This window comes from Camelus ferus, chromosome X (genome assembly GCF_009834535.1).
Source record: "Camelus ferus isolate YT-003-E chromosome X, BCGSAC_Cfer_1.0, whole genome shotgun sequence".
NCBI classification, from domain to species: Eukaryota; Metazoa; Chordata; class Mammalia; order Artiodactyla; family Camelidae; genus Camelus; species Camelus ferus.
Genome location: NC_045732.1, coordinates 50,478,007 through 50,495,549, shown reverse-complemented (window position 1 = coordinate 50,495,549; position 17,543 = coordinate 50,478,007). Strand labels below are relative to the sequence as shown.

General features: G+C 33.7%; 1 protein-coding gene across 10 annotated transcripts in view; it reads left to right on the top strand.

Annotated features, from left to right (window-relative positions):
- The window catches only part of ATRX (ATRX chromatin remodeler), a 229,103-nt gene that overhangs the window by 3,846 nt on the left and 207,714 nt on the right, over nucleotides 1-17,543 (top strand). Inside the window, exon 2 of one of the 10 annotated variants that reach the window (XM_032475534.1) lies at nucleotides 2,682-2,771. The exons of the other annotated variants lie outside the window; for them this stretch is intronic. Coding sequence (XP_032331425.1) covers nucleotides 2,758-2,771 — 14 coding nt within the window. The 5' untranslated portion in view covers nucleotides 2,682-2,757. The remainder of the gene's footprint in view (nucleotides 1-2,681; nucleotides 2,772-17,543) is intronic. 10 annotated transcript variants of the gene reach the window in all.

Below are 17,543 nucleotides of genomic sequence, written 5' to 3'. Positions count from 1 at the left end.
CTTATCCACTGTTTGACTGTGGATACAGGTGTTTTGTTGCTAATATTGGTTTGATAGATGACATGGAGGATGATTAACCTCCATATCTCCATCTGTAAAATGGGAGTAAGTTTAAAAGCTATTGATAAAGCCTGCAGTTCTGGAGGAGGTAACATGGTTATAACAGTGGTTCCTAAAAGACAGTAAAGTCAAGTCTCTTTGGGGTCTTTGTTAATTTTTAAGTGTTTTAAGAGTGTAAAGAGGTCCTGAGACTAAAAATTTGAGAACTTCTGATGTAGAGGAATGAACTCTTAACTCTGAGTCAAACCTGGGTTTTCTAGTTACAGCTCTGTTGTTGCTTAACTGACTGTTTGACTGTGGACAAATCATTTATCTTTTTTAGACCTCTGCTTTGTCATTTGCAAAATGAATTTGTACTAGATGATTTATAAAGTTATTAAAAAGATAATTCTGCTTATGTTAGTGTCCATTCTTTTTTGACTTTGTTTGCCTTTGAGGGGTAGGGAGAAGAAATGATGAGGGGAAGTTTCTTTATTCAATGTATGTGCATCTTTTTTGCTTTAAAACTTGCATGGTTAGGATACAGGTGTTTTGTTGCTAATATAATGTCATAGTATCATATATACATACTTGTGCAAACATTGGAAAGGAAAACTTTTGCTGGGAGGTTTGTTAATAATTATTGTGGCTCAGGATATGTTTTATATTTTGAAAGATTACTATATCCAGTATATTTCTGCTCTTTCATGATTGGAGATGATACTTCTGAAAAGGTGTATTAGTTCTAGCCAGTTGTGCTTTTTGCCCCGGGAAAAGGTTCTGTGAATTTTGCTCTGCAGCCAGTCTCTAAGACTTTGTCTCTGAGTTTTGGCTTGAAATAGCCATTCTTGGTATCAAGAGTCCAGCTTTCTTGTTAACTGTTACATGCATGCAATATTTGCCTAATAAATTATTGATATGGCAGTGGTGTTCATGTGTATATACCCTATACTGCATATTTTGAGGGAATGCTTTATTAGTTGATCAAAAACTCCAGTATCAACTAGGGGCCAGGGACTGTGTGTATGCAAAGGGGTAATAAGACAAAAATTCCCACCTCCTTAAAGCATTCCTAATCAGAGGTGGGGGAAATAAATAAGCAATTTCAAAGCAGTGCTGAAATGGAGGTACATTGGTTGTGTTAGGGATCAGAATGAAGGAATGGGGGATGTCTGGGAAGTTTTGCAGAGGAGCTGGTATCTGTATTGGGTCTTGAAGATAAGTTAGCAGTTAAGGATTGGCTGTGAAAAAGGGCAGTCCAGGCTGAGGGATTAGTATGGCTAAAGATTAGTCTTATTTTCCACAGAGCGGAGGAAATAAGACATGTTCACAAATAAATTTGAAGCAGGATATAAAGTGCTAAATGCTGCATTAGGTAAAAGCTGAGTTGCTATGGGTGTTCAGAATAGGAAGACATTTCTGACTGGGTCCAGGGAAGGCTTTATAGAGAGATAGCTTTTGAGTGTGGCCCCTGGAGGATGGGTATACTTTTGACAAAGAAGACTTGGGGGAGGATTTCAGATGTGAGGTATAGCAGCTTGAGCAAAGAAATGTATATATTAGTATTTTCTAATTGAAAGGAGGTCAACTTAGAATTCTTGACCCAGTTCAGGGACAAATATTGTATAACCATTGTGTAGTTAGTATTTTTTCCAGCTTTATTGAGATATAATTGATATGTAGCATGTGTAAATTTAAGGTGTACAATGTGATGATTTGATATACATATTTATTTTGAAATGACTACCACAATAATTACCATTTTTGTTATTGTGGGGAGAACATTTAAGATCTACTCTCCAGCAACTTTCAAGTATATACTACAGTATTCTTAACTATAGTCACCATGGTGTATGATGTACATCAGATCTTGTGAGTGAGCCTGATAATTTTAGTTCAGAAGAATTGTAAAAAGAGTAACCCATTTTTCTTAAAGATTGTATAAAATTTAATGGACAGATGTTGAATGACTGTGTGTTCAAAATGTATCTTTAGTTGTCTTTATTTTGATCATTTGTCAGTTGACTTTTGGGTGACATTTGATTTATGAAATCCAAAATAAAAAAATAATTTATTTTTGAGTAATATTGGATTTATTTTGCTTATTTGAATTATATTTTTGAGTTTTTTTTGGTTTATTTGATAGAATTCCAAACTTAGTTGTCCTATAATGCTTGTTTTGAATATGTGAATTTGTTCCAACAAGATTGACACATCAGGGAACAATTTGAGCATAAGACAAAATTTACATTTGCTTATTCAGGATTTTGTGTTCAAGGTCAGGTTTCAGCAAACTGTGGCCACAAAACAGTGGCCTATTTTTTTAAATAAAGTTCTGCTGGAACACACCCAAGCCATTTGTTTACATTCTCCTGTGGCTGCTTTTGTACCAGTCTCAAAGTTGACTAATTGCAATAGAGACCTAATGGCCCACAAAGCTTAAAATATTTACTATCTGGCCCTTTATAAAAAGTTTGCCCTGGGTGAATGCAGGAAACTGTACCCAGCTGAACTGAGCTGCATTAAAATACACACGTGTACAGGCACATACCTCAAACACCTGCCAGCTACCTCAGTTCACCCCTTGTATTATGAGCCACATTCATCCACATCTATTGTTACAATTTTCCATCCGATTTCAGATAACCTTCCTTCCATCACTTCACAATAATTCATGAGATGCAACCCTTCTGATGCCCACTTCCACAAGCAAACTTCATGTCTTTTTCAAGGTAAAGTGTCATTTATTGTTGTACTTGTGTATTTCTTAATCACTTAAAGTGTGTAAACTGTGTAAAATTGTGCTATCATTTCTGCTAGGTTTCTATCTTTAAAAAAAATGTGTCACTGATGAAGTTTTTTGAATGTTGTGCTTCGAACCCCATTTTCCCCGTGAGTCCTGCAGTGTCATTGCATAATTTTGCATTAACTTGTGATTTAAGAACTCCTGTTACATAATTGCAGAACTGATTGTAATTGTCATCCTGCAAAAAGTACTAATTCATTCACCAAATATTTCTTGGGCTGTGTGATGATTAAATGAGTTAATGGACACAAAACACTTAAGTTAATGTCTGGGACATAATAATTGCTCAGATATTAGTTATGACTAATGACTGTTATCATGTGTCTTGCAAGAGCTGTTCTAAATACTACTTAGGTGGACAAGACAAATTAAGGCTCTCCATGGAGCTTCCATTATACTTTAATCTGTGTTAATTTACATTTTGACTAGTAACTCTGTCCCCCCCAAAAAAGATGTTTGGATGTTTTCATAAAATGATATTTAAAAGTGTCTATCCACAGATCAAAGATACTTACTTAAAATAACTTTCTAATCAATGTCTCATTCATCTCATGTGATATTTTATTGAATGATTTTTTCAGAATTTTTTTTGTAACTGTAACCTCAGGAGATGAATCTGATTCTACGTTCAAGGAGATAAAGAATAATCATCTCTTTTTTCCTGTATTACAAAATAAGAAGTTACCACCAAATACTCTCTTATGTAACCTCAGTATAGTTAGCACAATTAGAAATTGACATTGATATAGTACTATTTCTAATCTACAGACTTTATTCACATTTTGCCAATTGATTCATAATGTCCTTCATAGTGAAAGACAAAAAATTATTTTTTTCTGGTCCAGGATCTAGTTCTGGAATAGGCATTGCATTTTATTGTCATTTCCCTTTAATCTTCTTTAATCTGGGGCAGCTGGAGCAGTTCACCTTGCCTTTTTTTCCCTCTTCATTTTTTGAAAAACACAGGGCAGTAAATTTGGTTTTGTCTGATGTTTCCTTGTGATTGTGTATCTTGCCAGGGATGATATGAAGTAATGTGCCTTTCTCAGCACATTTTATCAAGAATTTTACTATATTTTTAAGATGTTTTTATTTTTAATACTAAGATTATCAGCTCATTCTCTGCTGCTTAATTTAGAGATTTGAAGCTACGCATGGTTAATTTCTATAGAGTTGGGGAGAATTTGCCCACCTCTTATTTTTCTTGCTTTTCCTCTTTCCGCTTTCCTCAGATACCCCCAAAATTCAAAACCAAAACAGCCTATTTATGAATTTTCATTATGTTTTCTGAGTATCTACTAAAAATAGAGAACTAAGAGTAAATGTTTTGTATTAAAGTGATTGTACCTGTTACTTGTTAAGTACGTGAAATAATGTATTTCTTTTGAAGGCAAACTATAGAGCATACAACATAGCTTACTTACAGTTCAGAGACAGAAGGGAAAATATTTGATGTACTAAATGACTGCAGGGCTTTTAAAAAATACTCAACAAATCACCATCCTTTTCTTTTAAGGAATTCCTGCCTGAACAGGCATTATTTTCATTTTAATAAACATTTAGTATTTCTCTGTAAACTCAGACCAGTTTCCTCCTTTGAGGAATTTACCTTCCAGTAGAGAGTACTCTTAAGTTTTAAACAAGAAACTATAAGCAGAATTGATTATTAAAAGTAAAAGAAGGGGAGAGTATAGCTCAAGTGGTAGAGCGCATGCTTAACATGCCGAGGTCCTGGGTTCAATCCCCAGTACTTCCTCCAAAAAAAAAATAAATAAGTAAACCTGATTACCTTCCCCCCAACCAAAAAATAAAGTGAATATTAAAAGTAAAAGAAAATTCAGTGGGTGAAGAGGGAAGAGAACCTTCTTTGAGCTGAGTTGTGGTCCAGTAAGATTGGAAAATCATGTGTGAATTGTCTTCAGAGAGCTTCAAATGCTTAGTTAGGAGTTTATACTTTATCCTTATTTGTAAACATGGGAAGCCTCTGACTATTTTGAGCATGGGGTGGCAGATATTTGAGTCTATACTCAGTTATGCCAATTATTGGAAATACTGAGAAGATAGAACAGTCCTTTAGACAAGGATTACAGTTGGCCCTCCATATCTATGGATTCCTTATCTGCAGATTCAACCAAACTTGACTGAAAATATTTGGGGAAAAAAATTCCAGAAAGTTTCAAAAAGCAAAACTTGAATTGCTGCACATAGTCAACTATTTACATACAATTTACATAATATTAGGTATTATAAGTTCGCTAGATATAATTTAAAGTATATAAAGGGATGTTCATAGGTTATATACAAATACTATGCCATTTTATGTAAGAGATTGAGCATCCTTGGATTTTGGTGTCGGGGGGGCGGAGTTCTGGAACCATCATTGAGGGATGACTGTATATTTAGCAGTATATTGGCATATATCTCCAACTCCTATACCCCCCACCAAAATAGTCCATGCTAAGTACCAAGTGAGACATTTTTGGTATAGTAGTTTAGTACTTAAATTGAGGTAGAATGAACTTGGATAAAAGATGGGATTTCAAGGCAGATGAAAATGACTTTTAGGTACACCTTTTTTCCCTGTTTCCTTCCTCATTCCAAATATAGTATTAAAAGATTTAAATAGCTTTTATTTCTAAATACTGCCAACCACTTATTACTGGTTTGCATGGTTTATCTCTGACATCTGAATTCTAAACATTTGCCTGATTATTCTTGATGGGAGCTAGGGCTACCTGCCTGACTTGAAGGATAAATTGTGGAAACAGATACCATTTTCTGCCTATAAAATCTAAACTTAAAAAAATTGTAGTTTTTTTCCTGTGGAGAAAGAGATTGCCAGTTCTCCCCTAAAGACCCTTTTCTTGTAACTCTTCACAATAAGAGTAAAACTTGTTTTGCTTTCTTGTTCTTGCCACATTCTTTGCCTGTGCCTTCATTTGAAGACTCTGCCTTTGAGTGGAGGTGGGGAGTGGTATATGGATGAACTGTATTTAGTAAAGTAAAAATCAGTGTGCCAACTAAAAGGAAACTTTTCTTGAAGTTCCTACTGGGAATTACTGATTTGGCCTACATGAACATGGTGAGTGTTACTGCAGTTAAAATTGTTTGGATGCTATATAGAGATCACTATACACAATAAGGTAAAATACAGATCTTACTCAAATATTGCTGTTTTATTACTCAAATTGGTAATTTTTTACCTGCATTAGAGCATTTTTATCTATGTATGTAAAACAGTAGACTGGAATTTGCTCAGTCCTCTATTGTTTCTTTTTTAAAAAATTTTTTTGGGAAGTAATTAGGTTTATCTGTTGATAAATTACTTTTGGTGGAGGTACCGGGGATTGATCCCAGGACCTCGTGCATGCTAGGCATGCACTCTACCACTGACTATACCCTCCCCCCTTAAATGTTTTGGAAAGCTTGATATTTTCTGACATATTCTAAGTAGTGTTTAATTTGCCCAAGTAGGTACTGTTGGTGCTGAGCCTAATAAAATGAGAAGTATCCTAGGTTCTGCCCTTAAATGCTTTTAGACTAAAAGTGAATAACACAAGACAAAAAGATACTTAATGAATTATATAAATGATATATTTAATATATTTAATGAATTATCTAAATATATTTAATGAATTATATTAATGAATGAATATTTATTGATATTTAATGGATTATATAAATATATTTTTCTGGCAACAAATATGGAGATAGCTTATACATACACATCTATGAACTTTCAAAACAGATTTTAAAGATTAATCTTAGGCTGGAAGGGAGAACATTAATGGACAAAGATTAGAGTTACTAACCTTATTTGTATATTCCTTTTTTAAGTTATAAAATACCATAAAAAATTTAGCATTTTAACAACTCGAAAGTGTACAGTTTAGTGGCATTAAGTACATTAAGTATATTCACAGTGTTGTGCAACCATCATAATTATCGAATTCCCAAATATTTCCTTTATTCTGGAAAGAAACCCTGTATTTCCCAATACTCCTCCTATCCCCTTGCAAACACTAATGTACTTTCTAGCTCAATGGATTTGCCTATTCTGGACATTTCATATAAATGGAACCATACAATATGAACGTTTATCTATATTGAAGCTTGTATCAGTACCTAATTACTTTTTATGGCCCAAGAATATTCTATTAGGATATCCTCCATTTGTTTATCCATTCACCAGTTGATAGGCATTTAAGTTGTTTCTACCTTTTGGATATTGTTAATAGTACTACTATGAACATTTGTGTACATGGTTTTGGACATATGTGCCTCATATCTCTTGGGTATATACCAAGGAGTGGAATTTCTGAACCGTGTGGTAATTCTGTGTTTAACTTACTAGGAAATGCCAAACTGTTTTCCACAGTTGTACATCTTAATGTTCCCACCAGCAATGAATGAGAGTTTTAATTTCTCCACATCTTTGCTGACACTTGTTATTTTCTGTTGTATTTATTTTTGAAAAACATGGCTGCTCTAGTGGGTGTAAAGTGATACTGCATTGTGGTTTATTTTATTTTATTTTATTTTTTATTTAAGGAAGCTTATTCGGAACCTATTTAAAAAGACCAAGCAATACTCAATATAAAATAGATTCAACTGAGACATTTTCAGTATTAGATTATAAATCCTGTAAAATGTGATTAGAGACAGGAGATGAGTAGTGAGAAATAATTTCTACTAATAGTGAATAAAATTTACTATGTACTGTTTATTGAAAGTTTTGGGGATTCTTCTGCATATTTGCAAATGTCTGTACATTGTGGGGAATCCAACTTTTCTATCATAGCATGAAAGTCAGGATAGCTTTGGTAAGAAAGACCCATGTTAAAATCTTAACTCAATTCTGTGCTTACTTGGAAAGCTAACTCTTGATAATTATCTTCACTGAAAATGAATATTAAAAGTAAAGAAGAATTCAGATCAGTCAATATTAAATAAGATGCCATGTACATTTTAAGTGTTCAGTGTTATTATTGATCAGGGCAAGTGTCATAATGTGGCATGTTGTAGTTTCTTCTAAGGCTTTATCTTAGTAGGAGGGAAGGCCATAGTGATAACAGGGTCTCAAATCTTGTAGGACCTGCAAGAAAACCTCAAAGTTTTGGCTTAAATAAATTGAATTGTGATAAAATTTACAAAACATAATATACCATTTTAATCATTTTTAAGTATACAGTTAATTCACATTGTTGTACAGTCATCACCACAGCCCATCTCCAGAACTTTTTCATCATCCCAAGTTGAAACTCAACTCATTAAACAGTAATTCCGTCTTCCTGTTCCCCCAAACCCTGGTAACTGCTGTTCTACTTTCTGTCTCTGTGACTCTTCTTGGTACTTCTGTATCAGTGGAATTGTACAATATTTATCCTTTTGTGTTTCGCTTATTTCACTTAGGTTAATATCTTTAAGGTTCATCCATTTTGTAGCATGTGTCAGAATTTCATTCCTTTTTAAGGGTGAATGTTACTCCATTCATTGTATGCATGAATCACATTTAGTTTATCCATTCATTTGTTGATACACATTTGTGTTGTTTCTGTCTTCTGGCTGTTGTGCATAGTGCTCCTGTAAACATTGGTGTACAAATGCCTGTTTGAATCCCTGCTTTCAGTTCTTTCAGGTATATACCTAGAAGTGGAATTCTATTTTTAATCTCTTGAGGAACCACCAAACTTTTTTCACAGTGGCTGCACTATTATGTTTTTTTGTTAATAGTTATCCTAATGGGTGTGAAGTACTATCTTATTATGGTTTTGATTTGCATTTCCCTAATGACTAATAATGTACAGAATCTTTTAACATGTGCTTATTGGACGTTTGTATATCTTCTTTGGAGAAATGTCTGTTGAAGTCTTTTGTCTGTTTTAAGTTGGGTTGTTTGTTTTTTTGTTTAGTTGTAGGAGTCATTTATAAATTGTTGATATTAATCCCTTATTAGATATATAATTTAGGAATATTTTCCCTTGTTCTATGGGTTGTCTTTTCACTCTCTTGGTAGTGTTCTTTGATGCACAGAAGTTTTGAATTTTGATGAAGACCTAGTTATCTACTTTTTCTTTTCTTTTATGTTCAAGAAATCATCGCCAAATTTAAAGTCATGAAGATTTATTCCTCTGCTTTCTTCTAAGAATTTTATGATTTTACTGTTTATGTTTAGGTCTTTGGTCCATTTTTTTGCATGTGTAATTCTTTTATTGAAGTTAGGTGATTTACAGTATTATGTTACTTTCAGGTGTACAGTGTAGTAGGTCAGTATTTTTACAGTTCATACCCCATTAAAACTTACTACCAGATAATGGCTGTAATTCCCTGTGCTATACAATATATCCTTGTTGCTTATCTATTTTATACATAGTAGTATATATCTCTTAATCCCATACCCTTAATTTGCCCTGTCCCCAGTCATAACCACCAGTTTGTTTTCTATCTCTGTGAGTCCTTTTCTGCTTTGCTAATATATATTCATTTGTATTTTTTTAGATTTCACATAGAAGTAATATCATATAGTATTTGTCCTTCTCTGTCTGAGGTATTTCACTAAGCATAATATTCTCTAGCTCCATCCATGTGACTGCAAATGGCAGAATTTCATTCTTTTTTATGGCTGAGTAATATTCCATTGTATGTATATAATACACACACACACACACACACACGCACACGCACATGCACATGGTATCTTTATCCATTTGTCTGTTGATGGACATTTGGGTTGCTTCCATGTCTTCACTATTGTAGATAGTGCTGCTATGAACATTGGGGCGCTTGTATCTTTTCAAATTAGTGTTCTTGTTTTTTCTGGATATGTACAATCCCAAATTTTTCTATGAGGCTACCATTACTCTGATACCAAAACCAGACAGACAACTACAAAAAAAGAAAATTTCAGGCCAGTATCTATGATGATTCTAGGTGGGAAATCCTTTCTCTTCCTAGTTATTTGAGTGTTTTTATTGTGAAAGGGGGTTGAATTTTATAAAATGCTTTTTCTCTATCAATTTAGATGATTATGTCATTTTTTCCCTTTTTTTCTATTTTATGTAGTATATTACATTGATTTATTTTTATGTCACACTTTGCGTTCCTAGGATAAATCCCAATTGGTCATGGTGTATATTCTTTTAATGTGTTATTAAATTCTGTTTGCTGATATTGTGTTTAGAATTTTGCACCAGTATTCACAAGGGATATTGGTTTGTAGTTTTCTTTTCTTTTCTTTTTTTTCTTTTGTGATGTCTTTGTGGTGTAAGGGTAATGCTGGCCTCATAGAATGAGTTAGAAAGTATTCCTTCCTCTTCTATTTTTTTTGAAGAGTTTGAGAGGGATTGGTGACAATTCTTCATTAGATGTTTGGTAGAACTTACCAACTTATCAGAGAAGCCATCTGGTCCTGGGTTTTTCTTTTTGGGGTGTTTTTGATTGTCAATTCAAGTAAAGAGATTGAATAGTTAACCCTGTCCCCATCCCCCCCAAACAAATACTGGCTTTGGTATTTACCCATGTAGTTACTTTTATCATTGTTCTTTATTTTATAATAAAGCTCTGAATTATACTGTGGTGTTCTTTTATTTCAGCCTGATGGGCTCTCTTTAGCATTTCTCGTAGGACGCATACGCTAGCAGTGAATTCCCTCAGCTTTTGTTTTTTTGGCACGTTTCTTCTTCATTTATCAAAGGTACATTTGCTAGATATGAAATTCTTGGTTAATAGTTTTTTTCTCCAGCACTTAAAAACATCATCTCACTGTTCTCTGGTCTCTATGGTGTTTAGCTGTTTATCTTAATGAAGATCCCTTGTGCTCGTCATTCTCTTGTTGATGTCAAGATTTTCTTTGGCTTTTGACAGTTTAATTATGTTTTGTCTCAGTATAGATCTCTGTTTATGCTACTCAGAGTTAATTGTGCTTCTTTGATTCATGTATTTCATGAAATGTGTTAAGTTTTGGCTGTTATTTCTACTTCTTATCTTCTGCTTCTATCCTCTCCTTCTGTGACTCTCATTGTGAATGTGTTGGCATCTTTGATGGTGTCTCACAAGTTTCTGATGCTCTCTTCATTTTTCTTCATTATTTTACCTCTCTGCTTCTTACAGGTAGTCTTAATGGGGCTGTATTTAAGTTCACTGAATTTTCAAATTTTCTGCTGAACCTCAATAGTGAATTTTTCATTTCTATCATTGTAATTTTCAGTTCTAAAATTTTATTTGATTTCCATTTTATAAATTCTTCTGGATATTTTTTACCTTGATAAGGCATCCTAGTTTCCTTTTTTTTTTTTTCCTGTTCATGGTTTTCTTTAGCTCTTTTTGAGTATATTAAGACAGTTGATTCAAAGTCCTTGCCTACTAATTCCAGCATCTGGGCTTCCACAGGGACAGTTCTGTTAATTTCCTTTTTTCCCCTGTGAATGGGCCACACTTTTCTTGTTTCTTTGCATGCTTGTAACTTTTTGTTGAAAATGGACATTTTGAATATTGTAATGTAGTAACTGGCAAACATTCTTCCCCCTCCCTAGGGTTTCTTCTTACTGCTTGTTGTGGGTTGTAGTTCTTGTTTAGTGAACTTTATAACCTGTTTTTATTATGACTGTGTTCTTTGTATGTGTGGACACTAAAGTGTTTGTTCTGGTAGATTATTGGTCAGTTAGTCATTTGACAGAGTTTTCCTTAAATGCTTAGAAGCAAAAACAACCAACCAAACAAAAAACAAACAAAAACCCCCTACCAAAACAAAACAACTCTCTCAATCTTGGCAGATTGGCTCAGTGTTGGAACACTTCTCAGGGCTTAGCCATTTCATTTAAAACTGTTCCCTAGCCCTCACTTCCTGATTGTGTGGAGACTAAAGGTCAACCATAGGTGAAAGCTTACGGCCTTCTATCTTTTCTGAGCATGTGTCCTGCCCTGGGCATATATGTGGTCTTCCAAATTCTCTGATATATATAGGAGATTTAGAGTCTTTATTCCTTCCATGTATCTCTTTCTCCAGCTTCTTCCTCCCCATCCTTTTACATCTGTCTAGTGCCTGGTCCCCTTGCTATCCATTGCCCCAAGTGGCTGTGGATAGTATAATTGCCTTTAAATGCTTTGGACAAACCCTCCTCATCCCAGGAACTTTCTCCTCCTGAGAACATTCTGAGGTGGGTGAAAGAAAGGCAGACCTATGACTCAGTCTGTCAGATAACCACCAAACAGGTGAAAAACATACAACCACAGTTCTTTGAGAATAAGCTCCGTATTATTTTTTGACATTTGCAGCTTGAACTAGAAATGTGGGCCACTGTCTTCATGGCTGCCAGCTAGCCGAAGAGTGGGGCATGATAGGTGAATACTTTAAAACATTATGGTGCTCTCATTCTGAAGTTCAGCAGCTTTTTCTATTAAGTGCTTCCCTGATAGTTGTAATGTTTTGATTGGATTGTAGAGTTCCCAAAAAGTTGATTCTGACAATTTTTACCAGCATAATTGTTGCTATAATGGAGAAACAGAATTTAGAGTTGCTTGCTTTTCCATTGTGTATGATGTCATTCCAGGTGTGTTTGTTTTAATTCCTGTGCCAGTGCCACATTTTGTTAATAACTTTTTTATGAAGCCTTGACATCTGCTAGGGCATGAATACCCATATTGTTGTTCTTTGTACTGTCTTGGCTAATCTTGAACCTGTACTGTCCCATATTATGTAGCTTTTATTTTTTTTTACATTTCTGAATGCTTCAAATCAGTGTTTGGTTCTATTTTAACACACTTCAAAGGCTTAATGTGAGCCAAGCATTGTTTTAGATAAAGGTTTCTTAAACTTGGCATTATAGACATTTTGGTCCAGATAATGCTTTGTTATGGGAGGCTGTCCTATGCGTGCATTGTATCCTTGGCCTCTACCCAGTAGATACCAGTAGCAACCCCACCCCCCCGCCAGTTATGACAACCAAAAATGTTTAGTTGGATGGTCCCTTTGGGTGGTGGTGGTGTGGGGGTGGCACAATCCTTACATTTGAGAACTACTATTCTAGATCATAGGGATTCACAGAAAATTAATACTGAGCTAAGTGGAGGAGTTAATGGCTCAAATATGCTGTGGTATGGTTAAGTACAGTTACAGAGATATGAACCAAGAACTATGGAAGAACAGCAAAAATTGCCTTGGAAAGTTGATGGCAAGTATTTTCCAAAGAGAGAGATGGCAGTTTTGAGTTCGGTCTTAAGGCAAAGTGGTGACATTTTTTAGGAAAGGAGATGTTCTAGGTGGTAGAAAGTCTAGAGACTTGGTAAAAGGGCTCTTGTTTGCCTTGAGAACAGCAAGACGTTAAGTGTGATTGGAGAGGATATGGGTAATTAGAGTTGAAAAAAAGGAAGGCAGTTGGGGTCAGAATTGAAAAGGCTTTTCAATGCTATGCTGTTTCATTTTTTTTGCCTTTTAATTATAGAAAAGCATCAAATACTTTAAAAGTCTTTAGAGCAATATGTAGTATGTTCAACTTTTTAAAAAGAACAATAATTATATAGTGAAATGATAAAAAGCACATGGTGGATATTGAACTCAAGAAGATAAACTCTAAAAAGAGAACCCTCGTACAGTGTTGGTGGGAGTGTAAATTGGTGAAACCTCTATGGAAAACAATATTGAGATTCCTTAATAAACTAAAAATAGAACTACCATATCATCCAGCAATTCCACTCCTGGGTATATATTTGGAAAAAATGAACACTAATTTGAAAAGATACATGTACTCCAGTGTTTATAGTTAGCACTGTTTACAGTAGCCAAGATATGGAAGCAACACAAGTGCCCATCAATAGACAGTTGGATTAAGAAAGATGTGGTATGTATATATATGTGTGTGTGTGATTGAATATTACTCAACCATAAAGAAGAATGAAATATTGCCATTTGCAGCAACCTAGATAATGTTATAGACCTAGATAATATTAATGCTTGTGAAATAAGTTAGGCAGAGAAAGACAAATACTATATGATATCATTTATATGTGGAATCTAAAAAAATAATACACATGAATGTAGACAGCAAAACAGAAACAGACTGACAGATATAGAAAACAAACTAATGGTTACCAAAGGGAGGAGGGACAAATCAGGAGTATGGAATTAACAGATACAAACTACTATATTTAAAATAGATAAGCAATAAGGATGTGCAGTATAGCACAGGGAATTATATCTGTTATCTTACAATAACCTGTAATGGAATATAATCTGCAAAAATACTGAATCACTATGCCGTACACCTGAAATTAACACAATATTGTAAATCAATTATATTTCAGTTTAAGAAAAAAAGAAGGTAACTCTAGCCTATAAAGTAGGAAGAGATAGAGATTTATATAAAAATAAAACTAGATGTCAAATACGTTGTTCTTAAATCGTATCATTGTTTGTGGAGACTTTTTTTCATCCTCTATTTGTCAAAATTCTTTTATAGTATCAACACTGATGATAGTTCTTGGTATTTAAAGCAAGAATGTAGCAGGCAAATGTACAGAGTTGTCTGGTTTTTCAAGCAAATTGTGAGAGTGATATATTTTAAACTCTTACCTGCTTTCTTGGATTGGATTTGTAGTCAGATTAACTAAAACTGGACTCCTGTAATAATTCTGTGTCCTGAGAAAAGGAAGATACCTGAAGAAAAGTTAAAATGCTACTAAAGTTTTGGTAACTTTTATTTTGATATTATCTCAAACTTATGGAAGCATTACAAGACTAGTACAAAGAATTATTTAGCCTTTGTCTAGAGTCACCATTGTTAACATTTTATCCCAAGTACTTTATCATTTGCACATTTTCTTGTTATATTCATTTACTTTTTTCTGAATCATTTGAGTATAAGTATTAGACATCATGCCCCTTTTTTCCAAATGCTTCAGTATTTCCAAAGGACAGGAATATTTTACACAATTACAGGGGAATTATCAATTGATAAAATTTATACGCTACTCTAATCCAAAATCCATATTCTAAGTTTCCAGTTGGTCTTATAATGTCCTTTAATTAGGAGCAGTTCTTCTGCCTCTCATGGTCTTCCCTGACCATGACATTTTTGAAAAGCACAGGCCATTAAATTTTTTAGAATGTCCATGAATTTGGGTTTCTATGATGCTTCTTCATGATTAGAATAAGGTTATGGATTTTTGGCAGAAGTACAACAGAACTGACAGTGTGTTCTTGTTAATGCATCTTAATAGGAGACACATGATGTCAATTGAACCATTACTGGTGATAATAATTTTTTTGATCACTTGGTTAAATTGATATACACCAGATTCTCTGTGTAAAATTAATTTCCCCCCATTTTTAACCAGTGATTGTGGGGGAGATACTTTGAGATCATGTGAATATTTTATTCCTCAGTAAACTTTCACTTACTAGTATTCATTTATTACTATGATTTTTAAAAAAAAAGATCATTGTCTCATTTCATTTCTTCAAATTTCAGTGGCATTTACAAAGATGTGTTTGAAGAAAAATATTTTTTAAAGTTACATTTTCATGGAGAAATGATAGTGTAAAATAGTAACAGGTCTCAAATTTGAAAATAAATTGCTGTAATGAAACAAATGGGAATGAGAAGTAATAAAATATAATAGAAAACAATAAAAAAGTAACATGTGGACAGTTGTATAAAATTGTATGAAAGCTTGCCAACCCCAGATTTGCTCTTTTTGTTGTGATCCTTTTAAGAACAATTTGTAGCAGAATAATCCCTGTGTAACAGTTTGTTGCTTTTCCCATTTTTGTACTTTGGTTCCATTTCTTTTTCTTTGAATAAAAATTATGGATTGTGTTGAAGGTTTGTAGGACAAGATAAAAGCCCAGAACTCTGAGCCTTTAAAGCATTTTTATTTATCATGCAGTTATTAAAAATAATAGAGACACATTAAAAAAGAACTCTCTAAATCTTGTTACTTTTAAAGCAGGATTTCTCAACAGGATCACTGTTGACGTTTTGGGACAGAGAATTATTTATTGTGGTAGGGGGACTCTTGTGTGCATTGTAAGGTGTTTAGCATTTGTCACATGTTCCCTGGGGCCCAAGTTGCCTCCATTGAGAGAGAACTGCTGGCTTACAACAGTGGTTTGCTTTCCCTTGTCCCATAGTTCTTTAAATTTCTTGGACGTGTGCATTTATAAAGTTCATGTAGTTCTAGTTTTGATTAAATTTGGGAATCGAAGTTTTCACTTAAACTGTTGCTTGCATTGTTAGTTTTTCATCTTTATTTTTGTAAAATACACAGCAAAAATTTAATATTTTAATTATTTTAAGGTTTACAATTTAGCAGCATTAAATACATTCAGTGTTGTGTAACCATCACCACTATCTGCAGAACTTTTTCATCATCCCAAGGGAAAAACTGTGTACCCATTAAACAGTAATTCTCCATTCCTTCCTCCCTCCATCCCCTGGTAACTTCTATTCTGTTTTCTGTTTCTTTCATAGTTATTTTTAATCCATTTGGTTGTACCATAATTTTCTTAACACTGATTAAAGTTCTAATTTAGTTTTTATAATGTGACAACAACTTCATGCTTTATAATACTTTTTAAAAGATAATTTCTTTAATTTATGTTACTAAGAGAGGGATTAGTGCATCAAAGGTTGTGAATGTTTATGGTTCTTTGATCATTTACTAATTGTTGGTAAGAGAATTAAATAACTTTGGAACTTTGGGTAATATAAAATAAGTCAAGGTATTTTCAGGTCATTTGATATAATGTTATTAATAGAGTGAAATATTGAAAAAGCACTTGCTTTCTGTAACTTTCAGTTCTGGCTCTTCTGATAGTTATGTAACTCTGGGTCTCAGTTTTGTCCTTTTTATCTAGTCCAGCCCCTCATTTTAAAGTGCTTTTAGCTCTAAAATTTTGTCCCTATGAACTTTTGGGTTATAAAACAATCCTATGACATAGCCTAGATAAAAAGAGAGAGGTAGTAGCGTTTCAGAAACGCAGTTTGGGGGTGGATCTCCTTAAGTGAGCTAGACTTTTCCTTTAGTCCAAGGACAGGATTGTGTGAATTACAATGGGGGGATGTTGGCATCAGTACATTACAGAAGAAAAAGGAATTGCTAATTAGTTATAGTATCTAGGAGTAGACATGGAGCTGACTTACTCTTTAAATCAAATATGAAGTTGTATAGATGATCCCTTTCAGAAGCAAATTTAATAACTGAAAAGTATCCTAACAAGTTATCTTACAGTTAAGTTTTCTAATTTTACAATTGAGGAAATTGAGCTCTACCAAGGTTGCAATTTGCTTAAGGTCATACTCTAATTAGTAATTAGAACTAGAACCAAGATTATTTGACTCCCAGTGCAGGGTTCTTGATGCAGTACTTTGTTTTTAATAATCCATTCAAATTTTTCTGTGTATTTTGTAAACAATTCAGTAAGAAAGTAGAATATTTTTCTGTCAAGTGTGTCATAACTTTTGTTCAAGAAATAAAGAATACTTGTTAGTTCTTAAAGTGATTTTTGCATTTTTCTATCACTACGACAATCTCAAGGACATAAATTATCTATAGTTCTGTTGTTATGACACTGGGATATTTAGAATCTTCTTGATTCCTTGTATTTTTGTTCCCATGTTTCAGAGTTGTTTCATTATTATTTAAATTAAGATGAGGTGATTATTTACTAAAATCACTACAGTATAGCTCAGAGAGGCTAAGG